Source organism: Saccostrea cucullata, unplaced genomic scaffold, assembly GCF_032062105.1.
Source record: "Saccostrea cucullata isolate Sc308-1 unplaced genomic scaffold, CSIRO_AGI_Scuc_v1 ctg1398, whole genome shotgun sequence".
NCBI classification, from domain to species: domain Eukaryota; kingdom Metazoa; phylum Mollusca; class Bivalvia; order Ostreida; family Ostreidae; genus Saccostrea; species Saccostrea cuccullata.
In genome coordinates, this window is record NW_026929212.1 from 71,122 (window position 1) to 86,666 (window position 15,545).

General features: G+C 35.2%; 1 protein-coding gene across 1 annotated transcript in view; it reads left to right on the plus strand.

The window, feature by feature from the left end:
* LOC134280086 (uncharacterized) overlaps nt 1-15,545 on the plus strand; it is a 34,168-nt gene that overhangs the window by 1,399 nt on the left and 17,224 nt on the right. The window contains exons 2-3 of the mRNA XM_062762518.1: nt 2,019-2,162; nt 9,461-9,611. Of these exons, the coding sequence (XP_062618502.1) occupies nt 2,019-2,162; nt 9,461-9,611 (295 nt within the window). The remainder of the gene's footprint in view (nt 1-2,018; nt 2,163-9,460; nt 9,612-15,545) is intronic.

The window sequence follows — 15,545 nt, forward strand, 5'->3', positions numbered from 1 at the left end:
CGCAAAACTTGGTCATAACGACTGTTCAAGTGCCCTAACCTTCATGAGAGTTGGTGGTTAATGAATAGAATATTCAATCTACAAAATGAGTTGTTGATTTTAGGGCTTTGTTCAGATTTATGAGACGATTCAGCCCAAATTCTCGGCAGTGCCTCTCGGTTTGCTGACGAAGTTGGCAACCTTGTTATTAATTTATGTATAGAGAGTGGGGTAGAATTTTTTATAAAATGTTAGTTTAAGCAAATTTTCTGAATTGATAGGATAGATTTTATCACAAATGTGGCATCCATATATAATTTATGTGAAAAGTCGAACAGGCCCGGGGGTGTATATTGGGGGGGGGGGGGGGGGGGGTCCTGTCCTCAAGCACCTGTGGTCTAAAGAACTAGGTACAGTGACTGTTTCAGTCGTATTTCACCCTGTTTTAGAGTGATTTTTAAAATTACCACCAAAAATGGAAATGAAGCATTTATTTACTCAAAAATACCCATAAGTATAAACTAAGAATTTATAAATAGTTACCTGCTTAGACTTTCACAAGGGTAATTGTGACATCACAAACAGTGCATTTTCCCATAATTTTCATAAGGCCTAACAAAAAAATAGGTTTGTTTCCGCTTTCAGGCTGAAAAAAATTAGGGTCAGTAGGTAGGCTTTTTTTTTTTTTTTTTTTTTGATCTGATGAACTTTTTCCCCGGCTGGTGGGAACATTTCTCGAGCTCAACTGGCACGACATGTGCTGCCATTTGTAAATAACAAACATCTACACAACACTGATGACATCTAAACAAGCTTATCTTTTAAAAAGATTGGTGAGCTAGTGCTGTAGCAATCATAAAACACCGACGCAGATTTCTAAAACATTGGTTTAAATTTCTGAATCGATTAATTAACAATAGGCATGATAGGAAGGCACAGTGGTATACTGGAATTGTGCTGGAGTGGAGTCTCAATTTAAAATTGTGAATCTAGAGTGGGCTACACATCAGCAATGGCATAGCTCTTTGGCTGTGCCTTAATCATTATGTACCTACTGTAATTTCAATTCCAAGGTGAAATTTTTCAGGAACCATTGGTACTGTTTTGTAGCAATCGTATCTTTTCCAGTGAAAAGGACTAACGGAATTTAAGATAAAGCTAGCTACATGTTATTTATTATGATATTGAAAATAACTTTGCATTATAAGAAAAAAGCTACTGTTACTTTTTGACATTAACGATTAAACACAAAATTTCACGTGAAGATGATAAAAACGAAATTCAAATACAGTATTCCCAGAATCCCTTGCTATGGAGTCGAGCATGCGTATTCCAGTGAAAAGGACTAACGTAGTTGCTAGCGCTCATTTTTACGACTTACATTTAGAGGACACAATAAATTTTTAAATCCGATAAAAACGAAATTTTAACAAAAAACGGATAAAAACTGAAATTTCATGAGATTTAAACAACTTCTGAATTTTAGGGCAAATATTAAAAGTAACTATCTTCTTCTTTCTATCAGTCCCAAAATTTTCAATAGAAAGATGAAAAAACTATATTTGAATTTCATTATCAATTTATTTCATTCTTAACTTACAAGCCTACATGAGACGACACTCGCCATCTTGGATTTATGGTTCACGCTATGTTTTACACAAGTTCTCCAATTTCTCCAAGTGATTTCTGATGATATCTAGGTTGGAAAAAGATAGAAAGACTTATTCCTGTTGTCCTTCCTTGTTATGCAGATTTTTCAATTTTTTTAATCTGTTAACAATAAGTACTATATATACATGTTGCAGCTTTACATGTCAGAAAGTTATCGGTATTCAATCTACCTTACCATCATGTTCTTTTATCTCAGTCCCTCATATAATTATGTTTTTAATTAGGAAAATTCAACATTGCCTCATTTGACATGAGCCCTGTGGGGATATTTAAATCTCTTTAAGATTGCTCTTGTTAAAATAATTATTGCTAAAAATAATGTAAAACTATTATGTAAAAATCATCCTTTCCCATGGTTTTCTTTGTAGATTTCATTGTCAGGCACAGGATTTTAGTAACCAGCTTTATCTTATACTTAAGAGAAGAGAACATGGGTGTGGCATACGTGGAAGTCATGTGCAAGCATTGTTTGAGGCATTTGCTTGTATGTTTGGATTAAAAAGTGGACTCAGGTAAGTGTTTGATTGGTGTTTTCTTTGAGTACACTCAAGTGTGATCTTGGCATTGTTGAAAAAAAGACAGTTTAGTTAGTAGGAAGAAAAACAACTTGAATGATTTGATTTGTCATTAATTTATTCATCTGGATATACGTACTGATTACTAAATAACATTCAGAAATCTGATATTGTGTTTTAATATACCTACCTTTTATATTTGTTTGTTTTGTGTTTTATTTGAATTAGGTCGATATTGAAAAATGTTTCTAAAACAAATGTGTCATTGCAAAACATAATTGTATTATTACTTTTTATGCTCACCTAATTCAAGGCTTACATTATTTTTACATTTCGCGTGATAAGATACATGTAGAACAACATGAACCTACTAAGAATCACTTGTCCACTCACGCGGGATCTCCTTGGCCATGTGCGAGGGATAATCATCATTTAAAGGTTTAAGTTTTGTGTTTTTTGTTGATTTAAAACATTATTTGTACAGTTTTTAAAACATTTTAGACTTACAAACCGACCATTAATTTATGTCTGACGAGTGTTTCCGATTCGGAGTAATATCGCTTTTATTAATTTTCAGAACGACTTCTTAATGTACTCTCCAATGTTTAATTAAATAAGCTACAAACTTTTATAACATAAAATTAAAACAGTTCTTGTATTTATGCCTTTATAAACTTGAACATGTTTATATACAGTGGAGCCTCATTTATCCGGACGCTTTGGTTCCCATTTAATTTGTCCGGATATGTGAAGCATCCGGATATCTGAATTACCAGTAAAACAAGAGAAATAAGGTTTTAAAAATTCTGTTCCGATGAAAAATCGACCGGATACTGAAGCATCCGGATATCTGGCGTCCGGATATCTGAAGGTCCACTGTACATGTAAGTGTGCGTGTGTGAATCTTGTGTATTAGATAACTGCTTACTGCTTGGTAGTGGCCTTGGCTGATCTCCTCGGCCATGGACGAAGGATAGATTACGTAAAGGTATAACACACACACATGCAAAGCTCAGTAGCCAGAGAGATTTGAAAAGTTTGCAGTATAATGACTAAAATTTATAAAATAGTAGTTTTTTTTATTTTTACTTAAAACCCACAATTGATCTAAGTCTGATATTGAATTAGATTGAGAATGGCATTGCTTTTATGAATTGTGTAATCAAAACTACAACAATTCTTGAGTTTGCAGCTAAATAAACTCATATGAGAGATGAAACTTTAATGTATTAGATAACCGCTGACTGCTAGGTAGTCCAGCTGCGATCATGGTGACCGGTTTTTTTGGCCGCGGGCGAGGGATAGCTTACGTAATGGTACACACACATCTCTGATTCAAGGAAGAGTTTAAATGCATGCAGTATGATAACTTAAAAATGTAATAGGCCATATAAAATTAATATTTAGATTCTCATCCTGATTTGCAAAAAATATGGGGCAGGTGGGTAGATTTTATTTATTATTTTTTATTCTTTTAAAAACACCTTTTTCACCGTTTATGTTCTAGAAATAACAACTGCTCTATTCTTTTAAATTGTTAATGCTAATGTGAGTACACAAACCCACTTGTAATCTTTTAATTCCATTTTTAGGTCACCTGAGTAAACTCAGGTGACCTATTGCTATCCGTTTTCGTCCGTCGTCGTCCGTCGTGTGTCGTGTGTTAACATTTGAACATTTTCAGCTTCTTCTCTGCAACCACTGAACCAATTTCAACCAAATTTGGCACAAAGCATCTACATCTATGGGTGAAGGGGAACAAAAATTGTGAATTTCATGATCCCTGCCCCCCTGGGGCCTGAGGGGTGGGGCCAAAACCACTAAAATTAATGCAATCTTTAAAAATCTTCTTCTTTACTCCTGGACATCAAGCAGTCAAACTATTTGCATGATTGTAATCAGCATTGAGTCCTCTACCAAAATTGTGAAATTCATGGCCCTGGGGTCAGGGGTTCTAGTGCTAGGGTGGGGCTAAATAAGTATATAGTGAAAATGCATTATTTCTTTGAAAATCTTCTTCTCTGCTCCTGGGTATCAAATAAACCACTAAGTACATAGTAATGATGAGCAAGAGTGCCTCTACCAAAATTGTGAATTTTATGGCCCCAGGGTCAGGGGTTCTGGTGTTAGGGTGGGGCTCTATTGATTATATAGTAAAAATACATGATTTCTTTGAAAATCTTCTTCTCTGCCCCTGGGTATTAAATAAACCAAGTAAGTAAATAGTTATGATGAGCAAGAGTGCCTCTACCAAAATTGTGAATTTTATGGCCCCAGGGTCAAGGGTTCTGGTGTTGGGGGGGGGGAGGGCTCTATTGATTATATAGTGAAATTACATGAATTCTTTGAAAATCTTCTTCTCTGCTCCTAGGTATTAAATAAACTGACTAAGTGCATAGTCATGATGAGCAACAGTGCCTCAAAAAAAATTGTGAATTTTATGGCCCCAGCATCAATGGTTCTGGTGGGGGGGGGACTTTATTGTTTATAAAGTGAAAATACATGAATTCTTTGAAAATCTTCTTCTCTGCTCCTAGGTATTAAATAAACTAACTAAGTACATAGTTATGATAAGCAAGTGTTCCTCAACCAAGATTGTGAATTTTATGGCCCCAGGGTCAAGGGTTCTGGTGTGTGTTTGGGGGGGGCTCTATTGATTATATAGTGAAAATATGTGAATTCCTTGAAAATCTTCTTCTTTGCTCCTAGGTATTATATAAACTAGCTAAGTGCATAGTTATGATGAGCAAGTGTGCCTCAACCAAAATTGTGAATTTAATGGCCCTATCATCAAGGGTTCTGGTGTTGGGGGGGGCTCTATTGATTATATAGTGAAATTACATGAATTCTTTGAAAATCTTCTTCTCTGCTCCTAGGTATTAAATAAATTAACTAAGTGCATAGTGATGATAAGCAAGAGTGCCTCAACCAAAATTTTGAATTTTATGGCCCCAGGGTCAAGGGTTCTGGTGTTGGAGGGGGGCTCTATTGATCATATGGTGAAAATACATGAATTCTTTGAAAATCTTCTTCTCTGCTCCTAGGTATTAAATAAAATAACTAAGTGCATAGTTGTGATGAGCAAGAGTGCCTCTACAAGCATTGTGAAATTTATGGCCCCAGCATCAATGGTTCTGGGGGGGGGGGGGGCTTTATTGATTATAAAGTGAAAATACATGAATTCTTTGAAAATCTTCTTCTCTGCTCCTAGGTATTAAATAAACTAAGTAAGTGCATAGTTATGATGAGCAAGAATGCCTCTTCTAAAATTATGAATTTCATTGCCCCAGGGTCTGGGGTTCTGGTGTTAGGGTGGGGCTCTATTGATTATATAGTGAAAATACATTAAATCTTTGAAAATTTTCTTCTCTGTCTCTGGGTATGAAGCAGATGAACTACCTATATAGTTATGATGAGCAAGCACCCTAATCTTGCAGAATTGTGAATTTCAAGGCCCCAGGGTCAGGGGTGGGGGGGCTCTACTTATATACTGAAAATGAATTAATTGTTTGAAATCTGGTCCTTTGTATTTATAAAACATTTATTTACTTTTTGATAGGCAATTTTAAGAGTGCCTTTTAAAAATTTGTGCAACCTAGGGTCAGGGGTTTATGTCAGAGTGTTAGGGGCACTACTGATTATTGATGAATATTACTGATTAGTTGGAGTGCATTTTTGTTCCCCTACCCTACGTATGGGTATTCAGTAACCAAGCTAAGCAACTGCTAAGTTTATTGTTATGATGATCAATGGTGCCCTTTCAAAATTGTGAATGCCATACAGAATCTGGCTTAAAACATGAATCAAATTCAATACACTGTAACTGGAAAGTTGTTGCATAATGCTCAGGTGACCTATAAGGCCCGTGGGCCTCTTGTATTTCGACTTAACTGTTTATGCATGAAGACATTTGTATCCTTATGATTACCGTCTTCCTTGGAAGACGGTATAAAGAGTTGAAATAATTTACAGTCCACGGGTTGTGCACTTCCTCTCCTTTGTGATTGGTAGAAAATACATGATGTGAAAATTTACATTTATTATATTGGTTGAAATACTGTTCGGCGCAAGGGAGATAATTTCCTGATGATCTTTTTCACGTACGACTTAACAAATTTCGTAGATTTCAAATCTTAAAAAGTGAGAAAACGAAAAAAGCAATACAAATTGCTATGAATGAAATTCAGCTTTTGATTTTCAGGTCCAACTAGTTGAAAGTAATATTCTATAACATCTATTGAAATAATATGTTTTTCTTTAGGTATTGTTTATTCAAATATTAATACAAAAATGTAAAAAAAAAAAAAAAAAAAAAAAAAAGAAATGATGCGGTATGGCTAATACCGGTAAAGTTATTCACACTGAGATAGGTAAAACTAATATACGCTAAACAAGATGCTGAATGCAGTGGTAAAACTTTGATTTTATCAAAATAATACGAGTCTATGATCTCTTTTACCCTAATATAGTCGATCTCAACTTACGAGCTCGGGTGCTCATTTTTCAATTTTAGACACGCAGGCTTACAAGACACATAATGATATAAATACATGTATGTTCCACTCGCTATGCTATGAAGAGGAAGGTGACATTTATATAAAAAATGAATTTAACTAATTGCTGTTTAGGTTTGCTCTAAGGACAGTAAGCTTTTTTAGCTCACCTGAGCTGAAAGCTCAAGTGAGCTATTCTGATCACATTTTGTCTGTCGTCCGTCTGTCTGTCCATCTGTAAACTTTTCACATTTTCAACATCTTCTCAAGAACCACTGGGCCAATTTCAACCAAACTTGGCACAAAGCATCCTTAGCCTAAGGGGATTCAAACTTGTGAAAATTAAGGACCACGCCCTTTTGCAAAGGGAGATAATTAGGAATATATGAAAATTTTCGAGAAATTTTCAAAAATCTTTTTCTCATGAACCATAAGACCAGGAAAACTGAAACTTGTGTGAAAGCATCCTCAGGTAGTGTAGATACAAAATTATGAAAATCATGACCCCCCGGGGTAGGGTGGGGCTACAAGGGGGGGGGGGGTAGAAGTTTAACATATGAATATATATAGTAAATCTTTAAAAATCTTCTTCTCAGAAATAATCAGCCAGGAAAGCTGAAACTTGTGTGAAAGCATCCTTAGGTATTGTAGATTCAAAGTTGTGAAAATCATGACCCCTGAGGGTAGGGTGGGGCCACAATGGGGGATCAAAGTTTTACATAGGAATATATAGAGTAAATCTTGAAAATTCTTCTTATCAGAAACTAATCAGCCAGGAAAGCTGAAACTTGTGTGAAAGCATCATCAGGAAGTGTAGATTCAAAGTTGTGAAAATCATGACCCCCGGGGGTAGGGTGGGGCCTCAATGGGGGGTCAAAGTTTAACATATGAATATATAGAGTAAATCTTTAAAAATCTTCTTCTCAGAAACTAATCAGCCAGGTAAGCTGACAGTTGTGTGAAAGCATCCTCAGGTAGTGTAGATTCAAAGTTGTGAAAATCATGACCCCCGGGGGTAGTGTGGGGCCACAATGGGGTGTCAAATTTTAACATAGGAATATATAGAGTTAATCTTTAAAAATCTTCTTCTCAGAAACTAATCAACCGGCAAAGCTGAAACTTGTCTGGAAGCATCCTCAGGTAGTGTAAATTCAAAGTTGTGAAAATCATGACCCGTGGGGGTAGGATGGGGCCACAATGGGGGTCAAAGTTTAACAAAGGAATATATATAGGGTAAATCTTTAAAAATCTTCTTCTCAGAAACTAATCAGCCAAATGATTCTTTATAATTGTTAAGACTTTGGCCCCAGGACAATTCTTTGGCCTCACGAGAAGGTTCAGAGTTTGATGTACGTTTATATCCCATATATATAAACTAATGTTAAGGATCTTTTTGAGAACTGCAGTACTCAACATATGATATGACTATAAAATCATCCTGTTAGAAAAGGGACTAATGATTATAAACATAAGAATATCCAGGGGAAAAATGGATTTTATTTATACATGATCTACATGTATTGTTGTACATTGTCCAGATAGTTTGTATTATGACTCCATTAAGCTGATTTTATCATACCTATTGTTCCTCAGGTGAGCGATGTGGCCCATGGGCCTCTTGTTTTTAAAGCTAAACTTGTAAGAAACATGACTTGAATTCACATGTTTAGGCAGCCATAAAATGTTTTTGAATTTTTTGTATACCGAGCCCGATTTTTTTTCCTGAAAATTTTTTTCTACACAATTTTTTTTTTTTCAAAATAAGCATCGGGGCGGCCCATTTTCAGAGGGGCGTTGGGGATGAGAATCTAAAAATTAATATTATGGGGCCATACATAGATTTTTTTTAAGATCCGTATTTTGTGTTTTACTAGAAAAGAAAAAGAATGTTTTTTGGTTTTCAGAATCTCTTTTTTTGGGATTGTGCACTATAAGAACTAAAAAGAATGACTTAAACTCCTAAAAAAAAAAGCATGTATTTAAAAAAAAAAAAAAATTCAAAATTTTCTTATGAATTAAAGCCTCCTGTATAAACCAGCATACTTTTGTGGTAACTTTATGCTTGTTGTATGCACAAAGACTTTGTTAACTTGCCAAATGAAAACAGGTACATGTTAACATGTAAAGCTTTTCACACTCATACTACACAAATCACGAACAAAATAACATTGTAACGATCTTTATGAGATCCCAATAAACAACCTTTATAACGACAGCCATATCGAAATCCTAACCGTTTTTGAGTTATTGAGCACTACCTTTTTCTAAATAAAAAACGTAATCCCAAAACAGAAACCAATGTGCACACACTACAACGTCTCTGTTATTCAAATTCGTTGGATTCTCATTCCTTGCTATCATAGCCTCGGAGGTTTTGTCTGGAAACCAAAGGCCTTAAAAATTTTTCAAAGGGGAATAACTCGTTAAACGAAGAGGAATTCTAAAATTTTTGAATTGATTATGGTAGTGTTTAAGTCTATTAGCCCTGAAAATTTGAGCAAAAACCATCCAGAAATGAGCACGATATGAAGCTCGAAGTTTGCGTCTAGATAGAAAAAACAATAATAGTAAGGTCTTCCGTTGGAGACAGAAGACCTTAATGACTGATGAAAAGTTTTTCAAATGATTGTCAATTTATGTTTCATAGTGGCATGGTAATACACAGTGTAAGACAAAATAACCTCACACTGTTGTCTCACACTGGACGAACTGATCTCACACAGGATGTTCCTTTAAGAAATGATTTAAAACAAAATATTATGCATTGCACCTTTTTGATTTACTGTTTGGTTTAAATTTCAGTAGTGTACCATGTCTGGAAATAGAAACAAAGAGGATTATGAAACTAGAGATAAGTGGTACAGCTGATATTATTTTCCCTTACAAAATGTTTTCTCCATTTAAAGAAGTCAAACAAGGAACTCAGCATCCCTCAGTTGTTGCAGTTTGTGAGGTACGATTGATTTTTATCTTTATGTATTTGAAATCCAAAACATTTTGCCATGGCCCAAAAAAATATATATCCCTGTTTCATGTCCCCTGACCAAAAAATTTTTTTTGGGTAAGTAGGTAGGAAAAAAGTTTTTACTTTTAAATCTTGGAACATGTGTGTAATAATGAGAGAAATAAGTATAATCAAATTGTGTGATATAAGATCAGTAATGAAGATTTAAAATTTTCCAAAAGGTTCTATTTATAGTCAACAACAGGCAAAGAAAGAATTCATTTTTTTTAGTTTAATAAAGCTTGTCTTAGTAGTAAAATTTAATCTGTTATGTATTTATACCTTTTATAGATAAATATATCTTTATTGTGTTAGCTTAATAACAATGTTTATAAAATCAGTCTCTGTACTATTGTGTATTGACCCACTTACTATCGTTATGTAGAGGATCTGTTTAAGGTGGTATGGGACACTTTCATGTTGTGACATATTGTTTATCGAAATAAACAATAAAACCAAGTGTAATTATATAAGTAGTTTCTCCAATATTGTTATCTAACAGCGTAGTGCAGTGGGTGAGAGGGCTTTCTATGTATCTGTAAGTTATGAGTACAAATCCCACTGGGAGTTTAACAATTTTTGTCTCTCCAAATTTTTCAAAAACCTATTGTCTGGTTAAATATTGTAGAAAAGTATTTAAATTATAATGTTCTTTAATCCACTTTAGTATCGATAGATATTCCATACCACCTTAATTACTTTTGAAGATAACTGTAGACAAACGGTTTTATAATATATTTTTAATATTCATTGCAGAATTATTAACTAATGACAGCTTATTGAATATCAGGATTAAAATTAATAAACACCATTTTTTAGCTCACCTGAGCTGAAAGCTCAAGTGAACATTTTCTGATCACATTTTGTCCGGCGTCCGTCCGTCCGTTTGTCTGTCCATCTCTCTGTATCTAAACTTTTTACATTTTCAATTTCTTCTCCAGAATCACCAAGCCATTTCAACCAAATTTGGCACAAAGCATTATTGGGTAAAGGGAATTCGAGATTGTTAAAATGAAGGGTCACACCCTCTTTCAAAGGGAGATAATTAGGATTTATTGAAAATTTGTTTACATTTAAAAAAAGAAATCTTCTTTTCCAGAACCATTTGGCAAGAAAAGCTAAAACTTGAGTGAAAGCATCCTCAGATAGTGTAGAATCTAAGTTTGTCCTAATCATGGTCCCTGGGAGTAAGGTGGGGCCACAATGGGGGTTGAAGTTTTACATAGAAATATATAAAGTTAATTTTAAAAAATCTTATGCTCAAAAACCATTTGGCCAGAAAAGCTGAAATTTGTGTGGAAGCATCCTCAGACAGTGTAGAATCAAGTTTGTTCAAATCATGGTCTCACGGTCTTGAGGATAAGGTGGGCTACAATGGGGGGTTTGGGGGGTTGAAGTTTTACAAAGGAATCTATAGAGTTAATTTTAAAAAAATCTTCTTCTCAAAAAGCATTTGGCCAGAAAAGCTGAAACTTGTGTGAAGGCATCCTCAGGTAGTGTAGATTAAAATTTGTTCAAATCATGATCCCAGATGGTAATTCAGCCACAATGGCAGGGCTGGACATTAACGCTTGTCCGCTTGTCCGGTACCAGCTGAAAAAATATACAGACAAGTAAATATTGCTGGCCACTTGTCCGACTGGACATGTGTATTTTTATGTAAAGAAGTCTCCAACATTTAAAAAAGAAAAGAAAGTTTTGTGATAAGTTTATCCGTAATTGATTAGTTATAAGTTTATCGATTAGTTATTTTGAATTTCGATCCCGACATCTAATTGCAATTGAGTTACTCTTGAGTCTTGATCAGGATTGAAGTTCACTAATTTCAAACAACATTCAATATTGAACTGTAAAGGTGTGGATCCTAGTTCTTACAAAGTACCAAACACACATGTTAAGAAAAAGAAAGGAAGAGAAGGTAGCAAAGATAAAGGATTATGGAAAGAAATGTAATTTATATTAGGTTTCATTCATCATTGATAGACAATGATGACTTTCCATGTTAAGTTTAAAAAACTGCTGAGAAATCAATATAACAGTTACATGTATTTTTAAACCTGATGCTAAATTTAAAATGTCTTGTAATTTGCCATGACAAAGCTACAGCTTGACAAATCATGTTTAATGTTATATGGAACAAATACATTTAGGAAAGACACTTTAAATTTCCATTTAAAAAGTCAGGATATTAATTATAGCAAGAATAATCAATAAATGACTTTATTTTAGTAATACAGAACTGTAGTTTTCAAGTTTACAATATTTTATCTTTAATATTGAACATTTTTCTGACAAGTGAAGTTGAAGTTCGGACAAGTAAATGTCTTGGTCACTTGTCCGAATGGACAAGTAGGAAAAAAAGTTAATGTAGAGCCCTGAATGGGGGGGGGGGTTAAATTTTTACATCAGAATATATAGAGAATTTTAAGCTCATCTGAGCTGAAAGCTCAAGTGAGCTTTTCTGATCACATTTTGTCTGTCGTCGTCTGACTGTAAACTTTTCACATTTTCAACATCTTCTCAAGAACTACTGGGCCAATTTCAACCAAACTTGTCAAAGTTTTGAAAATTTAGAGCCATGCCCTTTTTCAAGGGGAGATGATTAGAAATTAATGGAAAATTTTGAGAAATTTAAAAAAAAAATAACCATTACACCAGGAAAGCTGAAACTTGTGTGGAAACATCCTCAGGTAGTGTAGATTCAAAGTTGTGAAAATCATGACCCCAAGGGGGAGGATGGGGCCACAGTGGGGGGTCGACATTTTACATAAGAATATATAGAGTAAATATTAAAAATCTTCTCAGAAACTCATGAGCCAGAAAAGCTGAAACTTGTGTGGAAGCATCCTCAGGTAGTGTAGATTCAAAGTTGGGAAAATCATGAACCATGGGGGTAGGGTAAGGTCACAATTGGGGGTGTCGAAGCTTAGCATAGGGAATACATAGAGTAAATCTTTAAAAATCTTCTTCTCCAAAACTAATCAGCCAGGAAAGCTGAAACTTGTGTGGAAGCATCATCAGGTAGTGTACAATTGAAGTTGTGAAAATCATGATCCCCAGCAGATAGGGTGGGGCCACAATGGAGGGTCGATAGGAATATATAGAGTAAATCTTTAAAAACCTTCTTATCAGAAACTCAGGAGGAAGAAAAGCTGAAATTTGTGTGGAAGCATCCTCAGGTAGTGTTGATTCAAAGTTGTGAAAATCATGACCCTTGGGGTAGGTTGGGGCCACAATTGGGGGGGGGGGTCAAAGTTTAACATGGGAATATGTAGAGTAAATCTTTAAAAATCTTCTTCTCAGAAACTAATCAGCCAGGAAAGCTGAAACTTGTGTGGGAGCATCCTTAGGTAGTGTTGATTCAAAGTTGTGAAAATCCTGTCCCCCGGGGGTAGGTTAGGGCCACAACGGGGGGTGGGGAATCAAAGTTTTACATAGGAATATAAAGAGTAAATCTTTAAAAATCATCTTTTTAGAAACTAAACAGCCAAGAAAGCTGAAATTTGTTAAGAAGCATCCTCAGGTAGTGTAGATTCAAAGTTGTGAAAATCATGACCCCTTGGGGTAGGTTTGGGCCACAATTGGGTGGGGGGGTCGAAGTTTAACATGGTAATATATAGAGTAAATCTTTCAAAATCTTCTCAGAAACTAATCAGCCAGGAAAGCTGAAACTTGTGTGGGAGCATCCTCAGGTAGTGTTGATTCAAAGTTGTGAAAATCGTGATCCCCCGGGGGTAGGGTGGGGCCACAATGGGGAATCAAAGTTTTACATAGGACTATATTGAGTAAATCTTTAAAAATCTTCTTCTCAAACACTAATCAGCCAGGAAAGCTGAAATTTGTGTGGAAGTATCTTCAGGTAGTGTAGATTCAAAGTTGTAAAAATAATGACACCCCCCGGGAGTAGGGTGGGGCCACAATGGGAGGGGTCAAAGTTTTACATAGGAATATGTAGAGTAAATCTTTAAAAATCTTCTTCTCAGAAACTAATCAGCCATCAGTCATGATTCTTTATAATTGTTAAGACTTTGGCCCCAGGACAATTCTTCGGCCTCACAAGAAGGTTCAGAGTTTGATGTAGATTTATATCCCATATATAAACAATTGTTAAGGATCTTTTTGAGAACTGCATTACTCAGCATGTGATATGACTATAAAATCATCCTGTTACATGTAGAAAAGGGACTAATGATTATAAACATAAGAATATCCAGGGGGAATAATGGACTTTATTTATATAGGATCTATATGTATCATTGTACATTGTCCAGATAGTTTGTATTATGACTCCATTAAGCTGATTTTATCACACCTATTGTTCCTCAGGTAAGCGATGTGGTCCATGGGCCTCTTGTTCTGAACACATTTGGCCAGAAAAGCTGTAACTATTGTGAAGTATTCCCAGGTAGGTAAGATTCAAGTCTGTTCAAATCATGATCCCTGGGGGTAGGGTGGGGGCACAATGGGGAGGGGTTTATTTTTATGCTTTTTATTTTTATCCTCCTTTGAAGAAGGGAGTGTGCAATGTCTTTAATTTTGTGAATAGGTGCAAAAATTCCCCCTTTTCAGAGAGAAAATTCCCAGATCAATCAAAGAATATTAAACTAATAGATGTGTTTGTGATCGGTAACTATGCCAGAATTTCCTCAGAAAGAGAAGTTGAAGTTGCTCTGTCTTCGGAGTACACGACCGTGTAAATTAATGTCAATGGCAAAAGAATGATAGTAAACTAATCTAAAAATATTTTCACTGTGTGAATTAACCCTGTAGTGAGTAATAACTTGAAACAAATTAATTCATCTTGGGTTATATATACGGGTGATGCAACAACATACCTTACATTATGCATCGGAAATAACGGTAGTAAATGGGTCAAAAGTTTAGACTAATACCCCATGACCGTTGTTTAATGATAATTTTAACCGTGAACACCAACTGAAAATTTAGTTATTTATATTGCATATGATCTTATTTTCGGTAAAAATGGTATTCCATAAAGGTAAATATATCAAAGATTTAGTGTATGCAAAAATAAGTGTAAAATTCGGAAATTCATTTTTGGTTAATCTACCGAGGGGCCATATGGCACAATATCCTTTGAATGCCCGTATAAAACCAGAGTTGCTCAGGTGAGCGATGTGGCCCATTGGGCCTCTTGGTAGGTCACCATATTGTCCGTTGGTGTGCTGTGCAACATGCGTTAACATTATACATTTTTAACTTCTTCTTAAAAACTTCAAGGCTAATTGTTACCATTTTTGGTGTGAAGTATCTCTATGGTTAGAGGAATATAATTGGCTCTACCACCCCTGGGGCACCACAGGCAGGGCCAAATATGAAAAAAAAGCAGATTTTCAAAATCTTTTTCTCTACTCAAACACATGTGAGGAAAAATCTGAATACATGGTTATGATGTCCATGAAGCCCTCTACCAAAATTGTCAAATTTATGGCCCCTGGATCAGGGGTTCAGGATCTAGGGTAGGGCCAATATGGCCATGTAGTAAAAATGTATTAACTCTTAGAAAATTTTCTTTCATACTCCCATATATATTAGAGAAAAACTATTTGCATGGCTATGATGTCCATGAAGTTCTTTACCTAAATTGTAAATTCCTGACCCCTAGGTCAGGGGCTCTGGCCCTAGGGCGGAGACAATATAGCATTATAGTGAAATTTTAGAAAATCATCTGTTCTCCCACACATGTGGGAAAATACTGAATGCATGGTTATAATGTCTACGAATTCCTTTCCCTAAATTGTGAAATTCATGGCCCCTGGGTCAGGGGTTCAGGCTGTAGGGGGGTAATATTATGCATGATAATGTTAATGCATATAATGTTTAAAAATCTTCTCTACTCTCACACATCTGTAACATGATTAT